Source organism: Halichoerus grypus, chromosome 1 (assembly GCF_964656455.1).
Source record: "Halichoerus grypus chromosome 1, mHalGry1.hap1.1, whole genome shotgun sequence".
Taxonomy (NCBI): domain Eukaryota; kingdom Metazoa; phylum Chordata; class Mammalia; order Carnivora; family Phocidae; genus Halichoerus; species Halichoerus grypus.
Window position 1 is genome coordinate 69683641 of NC_135712.1, and position 19205 is coordinate 69702845.

The 19205-nt window shown below is 40.0% G+C and overlaps 1 protein-coding gene across 7 annotated transcripts in view; it reads left to right on the forward strand.

Annotated features, from left to right (window-relative positions):
* DRC9 (dynein regulatory complex subunit 9) overlaps positions 1-19205 on the forward strand; it is a 44725-nt gene that overhangs the window by 21463 nt on the left and 4057 nt on the right. For all 7 annotated transcript variants that reach the window (XM_036102657.2, XM_036102666.2, XM_036102661.2 and 4 more), the window contains exons 6-8: positions 397-478; positions 9505-9666; positions 10622-10696. In XM_036102657.2, the coding sequence (XP_035958550.1) occupies positions 397-478; positions 9505-9666; positions 10622-10696 (319 nt within the window). The remainder of the gene's footprint in view (positions 1-396; positions 479-9504; positions 9667-10621; positions 10697-19205) is intronic.

Consider the following 19205-nt stretch of genomic DNA (forward strand, 5'->3'; position numbering starts at 1 on the left):
ATGCTGAACTGACCCCAAGCGAAGGAGAGGGAGGTTAGGTGGAAGAGAGTGCTCTGCTCTTCCTTTTCCTCTTCCTGTTCCTCCTCCTCCTCTTAGCTTTTTCTCAGCATCAGCTATTTTAGATACAACATATAAGCCAAAACCTCCTTTTCTGGTTTACTAAAACAAATCGCAGTGTTCTATAAAGTGTGACTGGAAGTGTTCCATGGACCAGCACCATGAGCAACATCCGAGAACTTGGTAGAGATGTGAATTCCAGGGCTCCACCCCAGACTTAATGAATCAGAATCTCTGGGGTAGAGCCCAGGAATCTGTTTTTGAACATTGGGGGTGAGCCTTGTGCACACTAGAGTTTGAGAAGCACCCCTCTAAATAAATCATTCTTATTTCTTCTAGGGAGGAAAAAGGGAAAAAACAGATAAGATCTCTTCAAAAACAGCTGCTTAATGTCAAAAGAGAACGGCAAGCTGAAGTACAGGTAAGAATCACCTGGCCAACACTGAAAGTTACTGAGCTAAAACAGCCACGTAGAAGCCATCTTTCTTAAGCAAAGAAAAATTACATATGAGAAATTGTTGTTTCTCCTGGGATGCCTTTACTAATCAGAGTATATATAAAGAGAGTAACTAGAGAGTTGCCTGGGGTATATAAGTAAGTCCAGAATAGAACTCAGGGAGACCCCAACTCTCTGGAACGCTTAGTCTGTTCTTACTCCTCCCATCCCACTCAATCATACCACCTGCCCTTTCCCTACAGGAGACCTTATCCCAGGCAGTCTCTTGTTTTCCAGCATCCCAGATGGGAGACTGTAGTCCCAGATGGGACATTAAGCACATTACAAACCTCCTTATACATGATGGTTAGGTTTGATAACGTCATCTGTATTATATTTCAAGTACAGCGTGGATTTAATGGGCTTTTTTAGTCATTAGGACCTAACCTTATATCTAATTTACCTCTACAAGAAAATGCATCCCAAGTTTTAAGCAATAGACTTGTAAAACAATGCTTGGGCTATAGTGCAGGCAGTTAGAAATTAGTTCTTTTTTTTTTTTTTAAGATTTTATTTACTTATTTGTCAGAGAGAGAGCACAAGCAGGGGGAGCGGCAGGCAGAGGGAGAAGCAGGCTCTCCACTGATGCGGGAATTGATCCCAGGACCCTGGAACCACGACCCAAGCTGAAGGCAGACGCCCAACCAACTGAGCCACCCAGGCACCCAGAAATTAGTTCTATTAAGATTTCTAACACTATTAGCAGTTTAGAAAGTTACAGAATATGGCTTAATATCAGCTTTTGCCTAGCTATTTGGACAAGTTTATGCTTCAGATCAGGGAGTCTTCATTATTCCGTATATCGAAGTTAGAAGACTTTTTTTTTAAAAGATTTTATTTTTATTTATTTGACAGAGAGAGAGACAGCTAGAGAGGGAACACAAGCAGGGGTAGTGGGAGAGGGAAAAGCAGGCTCCCCACTGAGCAGGGAGCCCGATGGGGGGCTCGGCCCCAGGACCCTGGGACCATGACCTAAGCCGAAGGCAGACGCTTAACCTACTGAGCCACCCAGGCACCCCGAGAAGACTTTTTTTTTTTTTAAAAGATTTTATTTATTTAAGAGGGAGAGAGCATGAGCAGGGGGAGTGGCAGAGGGAGAGGGAGAAGCAGGCTCCCCGCTGAGCAGGGAGCCCAACGCGGGGCTCGATCCCAGGACTCTGGGATCATGACCTGAGCCGAAGGCAGATGGTTAATGACTGAGCCACCCAGGCGTCCCAGCCAGTATGTTTTCAGATAGTTTTAAAGTTCCATTTGCTTGCACTCCTCCTACTAGAACTCCAATTATCCCTATTTGGACTTTTGGTTATTGACCTTCAGGTCTCTGTGTTTCTTAAAAAAATTTTTCTCTTTGTTCATGTGACTGAATAATCTCTATTTGTCTATCTTCAAGTTGACTGACTTTCCATCATCTCCATTCTAGCTATTAAGCCCTTCTAGTACTTTTTTTGTTTTAAAATTTAGATAATGTATTTTTTTAAATTTATTTATTTGAAAGAGAATGAGAGAGAGAGAGAGAGCATGAGAGGGGGGAGGGTCAGAGAGAGAAGCAGACTCCCTGCTGAGCGGGAGCCCGATGTGGTACTCGATCCTGGGACTCCAGGATCATGACCTGAGCCAAAGGCAGTCACTTAACCAACTGAGCCACCCAGGTGCCCTAGATAATGTATTTTTTAGTTTTAGAATTTCCATTTAGTTCTTTTTTTATAGCTCTATTTCTCTGCTGAGATTTCTTGTTGTTTTTTTTTTCCAATTTATTATGAGCATATTGCTCTTTATTGAGCTTTGTTTAAACTCCTTGTCCACTGGGATGCCTGGTTGGCTCAGTTGGTAGAGCCAACAACTCTTGATCTCAGGGTTGTGAATTCAAGCCCCACGTTGGGTGTAGAGATTACTTAAAAAGAAAATCTTAAAAAAAAAAAAATTCTTGTCTGCTAATTCCAACATTTGGCATTTTAAGGTTAATCTCTCTTGAGAATGGTTCATAGTTCTCATTTTCTTCAATATGAACTAATTTTGGAATGTGTCCTGGACAGGGTGAATATTATGTTGTAGAGACTCTGCATTCTCTTCTATCCCCCAAAGTGTACAGGCATTTTTGTTTTAGTGGTCAGTTAACTTGGTTAAATTAAAACTAAAAACTCTCACCTACATTGGGCAGGAGCTCATCTCAGGTCACTTTCTTTTATCCTTAGCAGGTCTGCCTGAATTCTTCCTGGCACCTGTGTGCCTCAGAAGTCAGCTACAGATTTGGACAGAATTTATACACCAAATGTGAAGCTTCCTTTCTCCCTTTCAGCATTATTGAAAATTATTTGGCTGTGGTTGTCCAAAATCTGTTTTCTGGTTTTTCAGTCTAAAAAGACTATGGTATTTTGAATCAGGGTTTCCACTGCTTTACACACGCCACCCCCACCCACACACACACCCCATAGTGCTGACTGTGGTCTAATCAAGGTCATAAAAAGTTGGAAACTCACCACATGCTGCACCCTTCTTACACGTGTCTCCTTCCTCCAGAATCTGCCTGATTTTGTACACTCCAATGTTTTATGTAATTTCCTTTTATATTGAGTCCAGAGTTTATAGTTATTAACTGTGTGAGGGTCATACTTGTAGGAGCTTATTGGCAATAGTGACAGTTGAACTTCTAAATATTCAGTTAGGAGATAGAACTTGGGATATGTAAGGAACTAAAAGAAGGCCAGTTTATAGCTGCTAAAGTTTGGAGAGAAAGGGAGAGAATAACATAGATGAACCTAGAATGGGGAGATAGGGAACAGATTATGGAGGGCCTTATAAGCCATGCTTCTCCGGGCAAACATCAGCAATGGGTGCCATAAAGGTGGGGGAGGCTCATCATGTAAGAAATCTATCTTGTCCCTGGGGGTCAGGGTTTGGACCATGTTGAAATTCTGGGTCTATAACCTTTGTTGTTGTGTTTCTTAGGGCTATACCAGTCTTCTCCAGACCCATGGCTTTAGGTTGACCTGGAGTTTCTTTAAGCAATTACCCTTACCTCATTCTGCTGCCTCCAGCACATACAATAAACCTTTCCAGTGCTGGAGCTGCCACTGAGGTATTTAGCATTGGGGAGATATTCTCAAAACAGGATGCCATGGAGAATTTATTTTTCTCCTGGGCCTGGGGCTTCTCATTTCCCTTAAATTTATATATATGTGTATTTTTTTATATATAGTAATATAATAAATTATATATATATTTATTATGTATGTATATGCCTTCAAGGAGAAGGTTGGCTGATAAAGAAGAGTACTTCACTTATTTCAGCTTTGCCCTGATTATTGAGGTTAAATGTAGTAACAATGAAGTATATGAACCCACTCCTACTCATTTCGACTGGTTACAGGAGCTAAAGGGCGCAAAGCTGGATGCCCTGCAACCCTAAAATTTCTTAGACCCAGACTCACATGAATGTCTAGACTGGGTGGCCTTAAGCCAACTGTAGCACTAATTCCTCAGCTTTTGGTTCTTTATTCAGCAACCCCATTGCCATCCATGGTCATTGACTGTACTTTGTTCTTCTTCTTTTTTTTTTTTTTTTTTTAAGATTTATTTATTTATTTATTTGACAGAGAGAAACACAGCGAGAGAGGGAACACAAGCAGCAGGAGTGGGAGAGGAGAAGCAGGCTCCCCGCCAAGCAGGGAGCCCGATGTGGGGCTTGGTCCCAGGACCCTGGGATCACAACCCGAGCCGAAGGCAGACAGACTCTTAATGACTGAGCCACCCAGGCGCCCCATTGACTGTATTTTAGAAAGCTCAGTGCTATGCAGAAGCTTTGCATCATATATTTTTTTTTTTAAGATTTATTTATTTGAAGGGCGCCTGGGTGGCTCAGTCCTGAAGCGTCTGCCTTTAGCTCAGGTCATAATCTCAGGGTCCTGGGATCGAGCCCCGCATCGGGCTCCCTGCTCAGCGGGAAGCCTGCTTCGCCCTCTCCCACTCCCCCCTGCTTGTGTTCCCTCTCTCGCTGTGTCTCTCTCTGTCAAATAAATAAATAAAATCTTAAAAAAAAAGATCTATTTATTTGAGAGAGAGAGAGTATGCACATGGGCAGGGAGGGGCAGAGAGAGAGCGAATCTCAAGCAGACTCCCTGCTGAGTGCAGAGCCTGACTTGGGGGCTCTATCTCACGACCCTGAGATCCTGACCTGAGCCGAAATCAAGAGTTAGACACCTTAGGCGACTGAGCCACCCAGGCCCCACTGCATCATATTTTACAACAGGCCTGAACTACTCCATCCTCCAAACCATACTTTGGTTTTTCTCTGGCCACACTATTACTAACTTTTGCATGTTATCTAGTTCTTTTCTTCACTTAGCACCTCAGCTTTTTGTACTCTTTGATGACTTTAATTTCCTTTTTGGGGGGGACTGGATATAGAGTGAGTACCAAAGAGAATAGGTTGAGATGACTCTGATGATCTCTGGGCTCCAAAATGGATTAAAGAAATGAATGAAGATATAGAAGGCATGCTTGCTAATTTGCAAGCAACTGAAAGCTGGTATATGATAAGTAATAGACATCAGAATTCAAAACCCAGTTGATTACTAGAACACTGAACTGACTCCAGGAGGATGCGAAAGTGAAACAAAAGGCCTAATTTTGTTTAGAAGACTGTTAGAAGTTGAGAATTGTGAAGATCTAACTTGTCTTCAATAGTTTCATTAGAGGCTTAGCCAGGTTCTAACATGAATCCCTGAGGTTAGGGTCTTACCACTTTTTGTGGTAGTAACAGCATTTTTTAAAAAAAGATTTTATTTATTTATTTGATTGAGAGAGAAAGAGAGGGAAAGCAAGCACAAGCAGGGGGGTGCAGAGAGCAAGCAGATTCCCCACTGAGCACGAAGCCCCATCCCAGGACCCTGAGAGCATGACCTGAGCCAAAGTGAGACGCTTAACCAACTGAGCCACCCAGGTGCTCTGTAGTAACAGCATTTTTAAAAGGTGCCTGCCTTCCCATCTTCTGTAGATTTTGCAGAGTCTGCCTTTTACAGTGCTGCTTCTACTGGATTGTCCTCAGAACCCTGACAATCGTGACCAGTCTCGTTAAAAGCATTTGAAGTGCTTCCTCTTTGTTTTGATTACTGCAGTTTGGGGCGCTGTATAGTGTTTATACAGCAGGGAAAAAAATACTCCCGTGTTCTCTGTTGTAGTTAGACATTTATAATATTGTGCATAGTTTTAGGCATTACATTTAAAGGAGTTTACTCAGAGGAGATCAGTCAAGATCAGTCAATAAAGGAAACTTTATTACAAAAGGGAAGAGGAAATTGGTACAATTGAAACGGGAATTGTTCAAATGGAAATGAAGGAATGGCTGGAATTGGAGCCTGAAACTTTAGAAGTCTGGACCTGTTTCATCTGCATCTTAGAATGGGTGACTGTGTAGCTCAGAGTTTATTCAGAGACTGTTCTAGAATCAGCCACTATTCTTAGTCCTAGACAGACAAATACAGATGTTAACTTAATACAGAATTGTACTTTTTTTCTTTGGCTTTTGTCACTTTAATAGACCACATTCCCATTTTCCTTTTTCCCTCCAACCAAACCCTCTTCTCTACTTTGTGTTCAGTTATGAAAACGGACACTACCATTAAAATCCTTTGGCTTACACTTTTGTGGCAGCCATTGGAGCCTTATTAACTATAATTGGTTGACTGCTTGTTTCCATTACTAAATCCTCCTCCTCTGAATTCAAATAATGAGTACAGATCTGAAGGCAATTTGGGGATTTGTAAGTCAAGTTTGGTCTGCTACAAAAACCCACAAATATGCTGCATCAGTCCACAGACCTTGATCATGGGGAAGGCTGTAGACACCCTGGGCGACCAGGGTTATGCTGGTGGGTTGTGGTGAGGGCAGATCTTTTCGTAGTGAGAATCCTAAAAGGAACTCCCACAACCCACGACGACCGTTGGCCTGTACCCGCCCTGCTTCTAGGTTGCCTCCTTTTTGCAGACCGGGAAGATGAAGATATGGGATGATACTGCAGTGCATTTGATCATGATTTTACCATCACTAGCCTGTCAATATGTTCTATCTTCCTCTGTTCCCACACGGTGACCATAGAAGGCCACAAGTTGTGCAGAACAGCAGTATAGGAGGGAATAATCTGAGGCCCATGGCAACAGCACTGAAACCACATGCCTTTGGCTTGGCACAGGGTAATTGTAGACCAGTGGTTTATGAGCTTATTAAGTTACGTAACATAATACCTTTTGCTTGCCATAGGCAGAACCTCCTAGAGTTTTAACTGCATTTCTGATCTTCATATTTTTACTCTGAAAGACTCAATATTCGGTTTGATAAAGAAAACTGACCAGAACATTTTCTTGAGTTTTTGAAAGTATATCTTTGTATGGATGCTATTTAATGAATACCTAACTGTTCAACATCATTAGAGTCTGTGAGAAATAAAACTACAGTTATTTATATGGGCTGAGGTTTTCTAGAAAAGGTTTTCTGGACTTAAGTGGTGTATAAGCAGGGCCTCGAAGAAAGACTAAATGGTTAAATAGGTATAAAGATTCCGGCCAATGAGGAAGTTGAAGCTGTCACATTTCACTCTAACTCAAGTCTTCCTAGAAATCCAGACTTTATCGCTGACTACCATACAGCTTGAATTAGGAGGGAGGAGGGAAGCAAAATGGGAAGAGACAGGAAAAGGGAGGAGAGTGTAGAAAGAAGGGAAGGGGGAAAAGTGAGCCAAAAAAGGCCTCTCTTAAAATGCATTTAACAAACATTTATTGAGTAGCTAAGGTGTGCGAGGCCCTGGCAGGATTCTACAGTTGAGAAAGGTCTTAGGTTAAGTAAGTTGCCCACAGTCCTACAACTTGTAAGGGGTTAAGAAGTACTGCGATGTATTAGCACCTGGGCTTGTCGCACGTTCTCTGCCAGAGATACTTATCTTCTTGGAGGGGCTCTCATACCGTCGGAATAACTGCTGGATAATTGGAAGGATTCCATAGAGTTACACCAAGAAGCCAGACAAGATGCTTGAAGAGTTCCTTTCTGACTATTTTTAGGGGCCTATGATCCTTTAAACCATGTTTGCTTTTCATCGTGGATGATCTTGACCGATTTCTGCTTTGCTTCTTCTTCTAATGCTTAGAACTAACTCCACCCAACTTACATGGTACAACTAAAGTTGGTTGGTATTTAGAGAAACAGAGATCTCTGACTAAAGCAATGCATTTTCATTATTAATTGTGTTTGCTTGTCGTGCTGTCAGCTAACTGATCATCTCTCTCTGAAATTACTCATGCTGTGTCTGGTTCTTCTCAAACAATCAGATGTTACCTCCCTGACTAAAACCCTTCCGAGGCTCCCCATGGCCCTTGGATTACAGTTCAGACTCCATACTAGTGCCTGTGAGGTCCTACATGGTCCATCCTACCTCCCTCTACAACCTCATCTTGTCCCACTCTCAACCCTTGCTGGGATAGTCTCTGGACTTTTTTTTCATTTCCTGGAATGTATCCAGGTTTTTGCTGCCTCAAGACTTAGGCACTTATTTTTCCTTTTTCTTAGACTCTTCCTTGACCCCACTTTTCATGTGACATACATACTTATCGTTCAGGTGCCAGATTTAACATTCCTTTCTCAGAGAATCCTTTATAGACTATCTGATCTAATGTGGGCCTCCGTTGTTACTCTGTCCCATGGCCTGTTGTCCTATTCTTTAATAGTGTTTTGTGCCTTTAAAAAAGTTTGCTTTCTTTTTTAAGATTTTATTTATTTTATCTTTTAAAAGATTTATTTATTTATTTTAGAGAGAAAGAGAGAGAGCAAGCAGGCAGAAGGGCAGAGGGAGAGAATCCTGAAGCAGACTCCCCGCTGAGCAGGGAGCCCGACATGGGGCTCAATCTCACGACCCTGAGATCATGATCTGAGCTGAAATCAAGAGTTAGCTGCCCAACTCACTGAGCCACCCAGGCACCCCTTAAGATTTTATTTTTAAGTGATCTCTACACCCAGCGTGGGCTCGAACTCATAACCCTGAGATCCAGAGGCGCACGTTCCACTGACTGAGCCAGCCAGGTGCCCCAAAAAGTTTGTTTTATTTTAATCACATCTCTATCACTAGACTGTAAGCTTTATGAAGGCAAAGACCATGTCTATTAGGTCTCCACTATTTAACTTAGTATGGTACTGAATGAATATTTTTTTAATGAATATGGAAACCTTAAAATTGCCAAGCACTTTGTGACCTGCAAAGAGTTTTTACATATTCTTAATTAATTCCTTATAATCACTTGCTGAGATATTCCAGACAGGGCAGATATTAATGTTTTTATTTTATAGAAGGTAAGACTTGGAGAGTTTAACTGACTTGGCCAGGTTAACACAGCTATTGGGGGCTTGGGTGGGAAGACAGGTCTTTTGATCATTTAGACCAGGGCTCTTTCTACCAAACTGTGATAGTAATGGGAAACCTTTGTGCATACAGACTACCCAAACAGTGTACCTAGGAAAGAATCTCCCATTCCTGATGCTTAGAACTACTTATCCTTCGTTTTCATGTATACTATCCATGATTATTAGCTAACTTTCCTATAGTGCAATAACAGAAAAATAGATCCAGTTTCTTGTTGATTTATAAATACAAAAGGTAGGCTTTAGCCATTGGCTGAATTGAATGGAGGTAGAATGTATTTTTTTTTACTTTATTATTTTTAAAATGATTTATTTATTTTAGAGAGAAAGAGAGAGAGAGGCCAGGGGGAGGGGCAAAGGGAAATGGAGGGGGAGAGAGAGAGAATCTCAAGCAGATTCCCTACTGAGCAAAGAGCCCAATGCCAGGCTTCATTGTATGACCCTGAGATCATGACCTGAGTCGAAATCAAGAGTCGGATGCCCAACGAACTGAGCCACCCAGGCGCCCCCTGAATGTATTTTAATTTAGAAACTTGGTCTTACCTCTACAGAGTCGGAATGAATATATTGCTCACCTCAAGGACCAGTTGCAAGAGATGAAGGCAAAAACCAACATGGAAAATCGCTATATGAAGAAAAACACTGAGCTGCAGATCTCCCAGACCCAGAAGAAATGTAACAGAACTGAGGAGCTCTTGCTGGAAGAGATAGAGGTAATCACTACTACATTAGGAATGAACACGGTACATGGCATTCGAACTGTCACTCTTCGTATTGCCTCAGCTAACAGAGGAGGAAGGAGGGGGAGATTTTCTTGATCTTTGCTCCATCTCTCCTGCAGCTCTCACATTTGAGACTAGAAACAAAAACAGAATGAGGTCTTGTGTATTTGCAGGCAGAGATTCTGATAGGCTGTAGGCTACATCCACTGTTTTTTGTGATGACTTTGAAAATCAGTTGTACTTTCTTCCCTTGGTCACTTTATCCTTATTTTATGAAACCAGTTGCCGTTCCAAGATACTTACTAAGTGTGGTTTTCTGCTGCTGCCCAACTGGTACCTTTTATCCCTCCATTAAGAAATATAAAATCAAGAGAGCTGAACTTCATTCAAACCTAAATTTATAAAGCTGGGAAGTCACAGTGAAAAATTATCAGGAGAAAGAAACAAGGAGTAGACCCTCATTAGAAAAGGAAGGACACAATGGCTAAATGAACAGTAGGTAGGTGGGAAGGAGCAAACACGAGTGGCGTCATCCGTGGGGAGGAGGAGTGCTTTCTCTGGGCCCCCCTTATTTGAAAGCTTACTCCCCCGGGTTTGTCGTACGACTCTGACTACAAACTTTCCTTGCACTCTGGAGTTTCCTTTTCTAGGCCTAAGAACCTTGTCCCCTTGAAGCATTGTTTCTCTCCTTAAATTGACATCACTTTATCCAGGCAAGCGGATCCTGGTCCTTTTGTCCTGGGCACTGGCATGTGTGACACATGGCTCAGTGATGTTCATGAGCACGAATTGGGCTGAAGGGAATGATTTGCCGCCCTAGAGCAATATGGCAGGATTCTTGGGATCCCAGCTGGTAAAGAAAACTGAGATATGGTCACAGCTACACCTCTAATCTTGAGAACTTCTCATGGCAAGAATTCCTGATACTGGTTTATCGTTGTTACAGAAGCTGAGGCTGAAAACCGAAGAAGAGAACAGGATTCATATGGAGATTGAAATGTTCCTTAGAAAGGAGCAGCAGGTGGGTCACCAAAACTTTTCTACCCTCTAATGGGTTTGTGTTCCACTTACAAAATACCAAGGATGGCAAAAAAAAATTGTTTTAAGGAAAAATTTTTTGAGGGATAAAAAAATCAACCATAATTCTACCGGCCTGATGAATGAGCTGTAGCCCATATCTTGTCTCACAGTTATCTATCTGAATGAATATTTTATAAAGCTGTAATTTGAGTACAGGTAAAATTTTGTCTTCTGCCTTTATCATTTAGCATTATATAAGAAACTGTTTTCTTGCTCCTATATTCCTCATAGTCATAATTTTAAAATAAAATTTACTGATTTTTAAAATTATTAAAATAACACACTCTTAGTTGAGGGAATATTTTTTTAAATTGTCAATTGCTTTTTCACTCATTTTTTTTCATGTTATTACAGTGTCTTCATAAAATAGTTTAAAATAGTTTTATGTTCTATTGAATGGTTATGCCATAGTTTGCTTGTTACCCTTTATTTTGGATATTTAGATTATTTCCAAGGTTTCATTATTATAAATAATGCAGTAATGAAAGCTTTGCCCAAAAAACTGTTTTCCTTCATTGCAGTTATTTACCAAAAGTAAATCTGAAACATGACAGTGTTATGTCAGAGAGACTGGACTCTTGATAAATATTGCTAATACTTTCTATTCTACACTACCATCAACAATGTAAATTGCTGACACTAATTTCAAGGTATCATCAACCACACTAGGCATTTTAGATATTTTTAAGGTGTTAATTTAATGAGTTGTTTTATTTTGCTTTTTTTTTGCTAATAGAATTGAAAAATTGACCATTTTTTCATATATTTCTTTATCTTATTTCTTCTTGTGTGAATTATGTGATTGAAATGGTTTTAATTAGTATTTCTAAAACTAACAACAAACTAAGCTGAATGGAGTTTTAAAAAAATATCCCTGTTGGGTGAATAAGGAAAAAATTTCTAGCTTACAATTCAGTCTAGCTTCTTTGAGAAAAGCTAATAAATTTTCAGTAAACAATTCCAAATTTGTGGTTAAAGAAATACTTTATAGATGCTATCTCAGAGGGCCTTACTGAAAACAAAAATCTGGTAGGCTATTAGGAATAGGGTCTTACACCCAGGCAGTTTAGGGATTATGTACCATGTTACTTGTTCAAGTGTTAGATGCATAGTTAGCATGTGCTTAATAACAGTCAGATGAGTTGGTGGATAAATGGATAATGGATGGATAAAGTCAGTGTTTCCTAGATCAACAACCCAATAACACAAGCAATACATAAATACTTTTCTTTTTTTTTTTAAGATTTTATTTATTTATTTGACAAAGAGAGACAGTGAGAGAGGGAACACAAGCAGGGGGAGTGGGAGAGGGAGAAGCAGGCTCCCGCTGAGCAGGGAGCCTGATGTCGGGCTCGATCCATGACCTAAGCCATCCAGTCGCCCCCGTAAGTATTTTTCAATGAAAAATTTGAGACAGCACAGAAATACACAGATTTTAAAAGGTGAAAAGGTGAAAGCTCTTGTAATCACTCCAGATTGTTCCAATATTTCTTCTACATCTTTTTCTTGATATGCATACTTGTGTATGTACCTAAATACTTATGTTTTTAGTATTTATCTAGCCATCTATTTATTTATTTATTAATATATTGATATTTGTGACATAAATGGATCCTACTATATATATTGTTCCAGACTGTTTTTTTTTAAATTTTTATTTATTTTATTTAAAGATTTTATGTATTTGACAGAGAGGACACAGCGAGAGAGGGAACACAAGCAGGGGGAGCGGGAGAGGGTGAATCAGGCTTCCCGCGGAGCAGGGAGCCCGATGCGGGGTGCCATCCCAGGACCCTGGGATCATGACCTGAGCCGAAGGCAGATGCTTAATGACTGAGCCACCCAGGTGCCCCTGTTTTTTTTAAAATATACTTTGTCTTAATGTTTCCTATAGCAGTACAACTGCTATATAATATCCCATTGAAGGGATAGACCAAAATTTAGTTAACCATTCTTCTGCCAGTGGACATTCAGGTTGTTTCTGAGTTTTGCTAGTATAACAATGCTAAACATTCTTAGATATGTCTCTAAATGCATGGTATATGGAAAGGCTATTCATTTTTGCCTGTCGCCGTAGATGCCTTATGTCCTCTCATATTAGTTTTAATGGTTTTTCAGTTGATTCATTTAGATTTTCTAGATACAAAATCTTATTGACTGCAGACAAATTTATATTTTCCTTTTTGTTATTTATATGTCTATTTCCATTTTGTGGCTTATTGTATAGCTTGAGTGTCAAGTGTAATGTTGATTAGTAGTAGTGATAATGGGGCCCCATTTTTCTATTCTTGGTATTAATGGTATTTCAGTCAGTATTACACATGAATTCATAATCATGCCAAGTTTCTCACGTGCAAGTTAGGGCATTTATTGGGAAATAAGGGGACCCTGAAACTCAGAATAGGAACATCTCTATGGATTCAGAAGTAATTGATAATCTTGAACCCCCAAGTAACTCTGAGCCTCCCTTGCCTGTGGAAGTAGTATGCCCTCGAGGGTCTGAGGAGATTAGCCTTATTTTCCCTGAAAATGCCGTAGTAATAACTTCATCTGAGTCAGATGCTCACTCTCAAGACCCAGCACAATCACTCCTATTGCCCCTGGATCCATTACTAGAGTCAAATCTCAGCAAGTTCCAGGGTACAGATAACTCAGATAACTATAATTCAGAGGGAAATAGCTTATAAACCTAAAGCATTACAAGACTTCGCTTGTACTTGGGAGACATGTGTGGGAATGGATTCTAAGGATGTTAGACCAATGCAGGTGGGATATAATGCTAGATTGAGTCACGCTCATTGATATGGATATACTTACTAGAGATTCTGGATTTGATGTGATAGCTTGTGAAGCTGGAGGTGACTCTAAGAGTTCACTTGAAACTTGGACTCAACAACTCAGCAGTGGCCCACATTTAATGAGGTGGAGATGCCAGAGCTTCCCTGCTATGATCTGGAGGAGAATCCAAAGACTTAGGGAAATAGGAATATCAGAGTGAATTTGTGTGACCTACAGATCTGCTGCTGAGCACCTACATGTAATGAGTTTCTGTGAGACATTTCTTCCCAGAGGACACTCCTATACTAAGACATTGAGAAATACATTAGTGAGGGGAGCACCTGCATCCTCGAAAAGGTCTTTGGTTGCTTTCCTATGTAGGCCAGGTAAGATCATGGGTGATATCATCATTGAAATGGCTTCCCTGATTTCAGTGGTGATGATGGGATCCTGGAGAGCCAGAGGACATGTGGCAGCACTTAACTGCTAAAGACAGGTGAACACATTTACCATGAAGGGCAGTAGGAATGTACTGGAAATCAGAATGCCTTTGCCCATAGGGGTATTTGGCAACGGCTGATTAATCATGGTATCCCTATGAACAAAATTGATGAGCAGCCTGATAAAGAATTACTTGATATATGTAACAGAAGAAAGTCCAAGATTAGAAGCCAAAACCCTGATCTGAGTCACCACAATGAAGGGTCATGGTTTCTCCTCCAATTTCCAGAACTAAGTCAATTCAGAGACCAAAGCCCCTTAATTGAAAGGGCCACGACCCCCTGAGGATGAACTCTGCACTATTACTGCAGGTATATATTGTGAATCTTCCCCTAAGCCTACTCAAAGGGACCAGTTACTATACACTGGAAAACAGAAAATACCCAGACTTTTTCAGATTACTAAACATTGGCTCTGATTTGATATTAATTCCTGGGGACCCGAAACAACACTGTGGTCCCTACTCAAAATGAGGGATTATAGTGCTCAGGTGATAGGTGGAGTCTTAACTCAAGTCTGATTTACTCTGGGACCACTTGTTCTGTGGATCCACCCTGTAGTTATTTCCCATTATGGAACATATAATTGGAATAGACATTCTCAGCAACAGACAGAATTTCCACACTGGCTCTCTGACCTATGGAGTGAGGGCTATCATGGTGGTAAGGGCTAGGTAGAAGTCTCTGGAACTTCCCCTTCCTACCAACATAGTAAATCATGAGCAAATGCTGGACGCCTGCTGCAACTGCAGAAATTAGTGCCAACAAAAAAGAAAGCAGCAGAGGTAGTGATATTTACCACATCCCCATTTAACTCAGCTGTGTGGCCTGTTGAGTTGAATGATCTTGGACAATGACTGGGGCTGTTCTAAGTGCGGTCGGGTGAGGACTCCAACTGCAGCTACAGTTCCAGGTGTAGTATCTTGACTGGAGAAATTCTTCAAAGGCCACTGGCACTTGGTAGGCAGCTATTAACCGTCACCTGACCAAAGCTTGTGTCTCCAACCCAGTTTGGAAGAAGCTCCAGAAGCAGTTTGCTTTTACCTGGCAGGGCCAACAGTATACCCTCACAGGCTCACATCAGGGCCATAATACCGTCTACAGAGACACTGCCTGCTTTGACTTTCTGCAAAACATTGTAGTAGTCCACAGCATGATGCTGATTCTATCTGATGAACAGGACGTAGCAAGGACTTTGGATGCCTTAATAAGACATATGAATGAGAAGGTGGGACAGAAGCTATTTTTGGTACCAGTTTTGAATCACGGTTCAGTTAGGTGACAGAAAACACACCAGTAGTTTCGGCAGGGAACATTTAGCAAAAGAATCATTAACTGATAATAAGGGATTGGCCAAAGAAAGGATAAAAGAGAACTCTAAAGACCATCCTAGGTTCGAAGGATTGTATCCAAGGAAGGGATAAACAGAGAGAGATGTTTGCTTTGTCGCTCTGGGTCAGAGCACGTTCATAGGTAGTGGGATAAAGTGGGCAAACTGGGAACAGTAGGCTCTTTGGTAAGCAAGAATCCTGTTGTGTCAACAGAACTTGATGGTGAATAAGTGGCATCAGTGTCCCACACACATGCCACTGTCATGCATGTGCCCCAGGAACAAAAGAGGAAGGACGCTGGAACCAAGGAGTGAAGCTCTCCTGTCATGTCCCTCCAGCACCCTCTACTGACAAAGCTTATCATTGTGCCACAGGGCAAAAGAGAACTAGTTAGAGCAAGCATCCAGGGTGACAAAGCTGGCCGCTGAAGGACGCATGTGCGGTTGAGAGGCCATCAGTTGGTACAGGCACAGATGGGGATTGTATGAGGTTTACCCCGTACGTTTATGGGAGATAGACTTTTATCAAGTTAAGTAAGTTTCCTTTTGGTCTTGCCGAGGTTTTGTTTTTTTTTTTTTCCCTTTTTAATCTGGAATGAGTGTTCATGTTTTATGAGATGGATTTTTTCCATCCATTGAGATGATGTGGGCTTTTTCTTTTTTAATATGCTAATAAAGTAAAATATATTAATAGATTTATTGCTGTTGAATCATCTTTAAATTCTTGGGATAAACCCTACTTGTTCATAATATATTATTCTTTTACCAGACTGCTAGATTGATTCGTAGGTTTTTATTTTGCATTTATATATTCCATAAACAAGATTAACCTATAGATTTATTTTTTGGTGGTCTTTGTGTTGCTATCAGTTATGCTAACTTAGCAGCTTGACTTGGGAAGCTTTCCACCTTTTTATGCTCTGAAACCTAAAAATACCAATAGAACAAATAGATTATTATCTGTTCCTTGAAACTTTGCTAAAATTTAGTCATAGACAATCTTGTCTGGGTACCATTTTCAAGGGGAGATGGTCAGCTACCTTTCCAATTTTTTAAATGATTATTGATGTCTTCATCTAAAGAATCTCTTTTTGAGTCATTTTTGGTAATTTCTTCCTAGAAAGAGCCCATTTCATCTAAAACATTCATTTCAAATTTATTAGTATAAAGGTGTGCTCCAGTCTCTCACAATTTAAAACTTTCCTTTATTCCTGTAGTTATCTTTTTCATCTTTATTTTAAAAAAATTTGTGTCTTCTCTCCCTTTTTCTTGCTAAGATTTGTCAAAGTTTTGGCCATTTTATTGGTCTTCGCAAATACCATCTTTTGGTTTTATTGAGCAAATCTGTTTGTTTTATTTTTTCCTTTTCACATTGGTTTTTGCTTTTAAATTTGAGTAATTAGTTGATCATCTTTTGTCTAGTTTTTTAAATGTTTTATTCACTTATTTTTAAATTTTATTATTTTCTAATACATGCATGTAACCCAACATATTTTCTGAGTACTGTTTGGCTGCAGAATACAGGTTTTGATACATAATGCTTATGTTGTCATTCTTTTTTTTTTTTTTTAAGATTTTTATTTACTTGTTGGGAGAGAGAGCATGAGAGAGAGCGCGAGTGAGCACAAGGCAGGGCAGTGGATGAGGGAGAAGCAGACTCCCTGTTGAGCAGGGAGCCCATTGTGGGGCTTGATCCCAGGACACCAGGATCATGACCTGAGCTGAAGGCAGATGCTTAACCTGCTGAGCCACCCAGGTGCCCCTATGTTGTTATTCCTTTTTCTTTCTTTCTTTTTTTTTTTTTTTTAAGATTTTATTTATTTATTCGACAGAGAGAGAGACAGCGAGAGAGGGAACACAAGCAGGGGGAGTGGGAGAGGGAGAAGCAGACTCCCTGCTGAGCAGGGAGCCTGACATGGGGCTCACCTGAGCCGAAGGCAGACGCTTAACGACTGAGCCACCCAGATGCCCCTGTTGTCGTCATTCCTTTCAAATAATTTCTAATTTATTTATTTCTCCCCAACATTTTATTTTGAGCATTTCCAAACATACACAGAGTTGGAAGAATTTTACAGTGAACACCCATATCATCTACTGGTAGATTCTACCATTAAGATTTTTTTATTCTTGCTTCATCACATTTCTATACATCCTTCCTCCATTAATCCATCTTACCTTTTTCACGCCTTTAAATAAATTATAGGCATTATAATTTGTAGTTTATAATTTATTACTTCCTTAATCTACAAGTTATTTGTGTATTTTTTTTTGAAGATTTTATTTATTTGAGAGAGAGAACACAAGAGAGAGCAGAGAGCATAAGTAGGCAGAGCGGCAGGCAGAGGGAGAAGGAGAAGCAGACTCCCCACTGAGCAGGAAGCCTGATGTGGGGCTTGATCCCAGGACCCTGAGATCATGACCTGAGCCAAAGGCAGATGCTTAACTGATTGAGCCACCCAGGCATCCCATGTTGTTCGATTTCTTGCTGTCTAGCGCAAAGTCATTATTTGCATACCACTTTCATAGTTTTGTATTATCAGCATACCACCTGTGTTATTACTATTTTGTACATAATTACTCACCTAAACAACAAAATTAAGATTTTTATATCATTACTATAAAAGAAAAACCAGTATCATTTGCCATAAGTAGAGATTAATATAAATAGAAGTTCAATAAATACCAAATGATATTATTGCATTTTAGCCAGTTCTTCTTGCCTGCCTGGAGACTGTCTCTTTTTGTTAAAAAAAAAAGAAGAAAAATGTTAACAAGAGTTAGAAAGATGTTAAAGACATGATTGCACCAAACTGATATATTCTCTTTAACTTGATCAGAATGATTAATTGAATTATGTTTTAAAAAAATTCCATGTCAATGTACCACCTAAAGACTCCTCTTTTTTTAAAATTTCATTTATTTATTTAGTTAGTTATAATTAAAATAAGCACCATTTATTGAAAGCCTTTTATTTTATTTTATTTTATTTCATTTTTAAAATAATTTATTTGTCAGAGAGAGAGACAGAGCACAAGCAGGGGGAGAGGCAGAGGCAGAGGGAGAAGCAGGCTCCCCGCTGAGCAGGGAGCCTGATGTGGGGCTCGATCCCAGGACCCCGGGACCATGACCTGAGCCGAAGGCAGCCGCTTAACTGACTGAGCCACCCAGGCGTCCCTATTGAAAGCCTTTTAATGCCAGGCACCATATACATTATATTTATTCCTCATAATAATCCTAGGATGTAGGTAATATTAGTCCCATTTTACAAAGAAGAAACAAAGCCTCAAAGGTATTAATTAACATGTCCAATATATACAGCTAGAAAATGGGAGATTTAAGATTTGAACAGGGCTCTGATAGGCTCTGAAGCTTGTGTTGTTTTCATTGCGTTATGCTGCTTTTTTTTCTATTCCACTTGTTTTATTTTTTTTAAATTGAAATTCTATTAATTAACATATAATGTATTATTAGTTTCAGAGTTAGAGGCTAAAGACTCCTCTTGATATCTCATTCTTGAGGTACATGATCTAGGAGTTTGGAAGTTATGGCATTATGTCCTTGGAGTGGTAACCCTTGACATTTTAACATACATATTTATACTTTGTTCTTCCTCCTAAGTCTAGAGTTAATCAATACTTTTATCTTCTTGTCTTTATTAAAGCAAAGTTTTAATTCTTGCTCTCCTACATCCCATGCTGAAATCGTTCGTTACATATTTCCATTTAATAAGTGAGGGAACTGAGGCTTAAAGAATTTAAGTTAACTTATTTGAGTCCCAGAGTTGGGAGTGAAACCTAGGCATTCTGCCTTCAGAGCCTGTCTGGGCTGTTTCCGGGAGATGA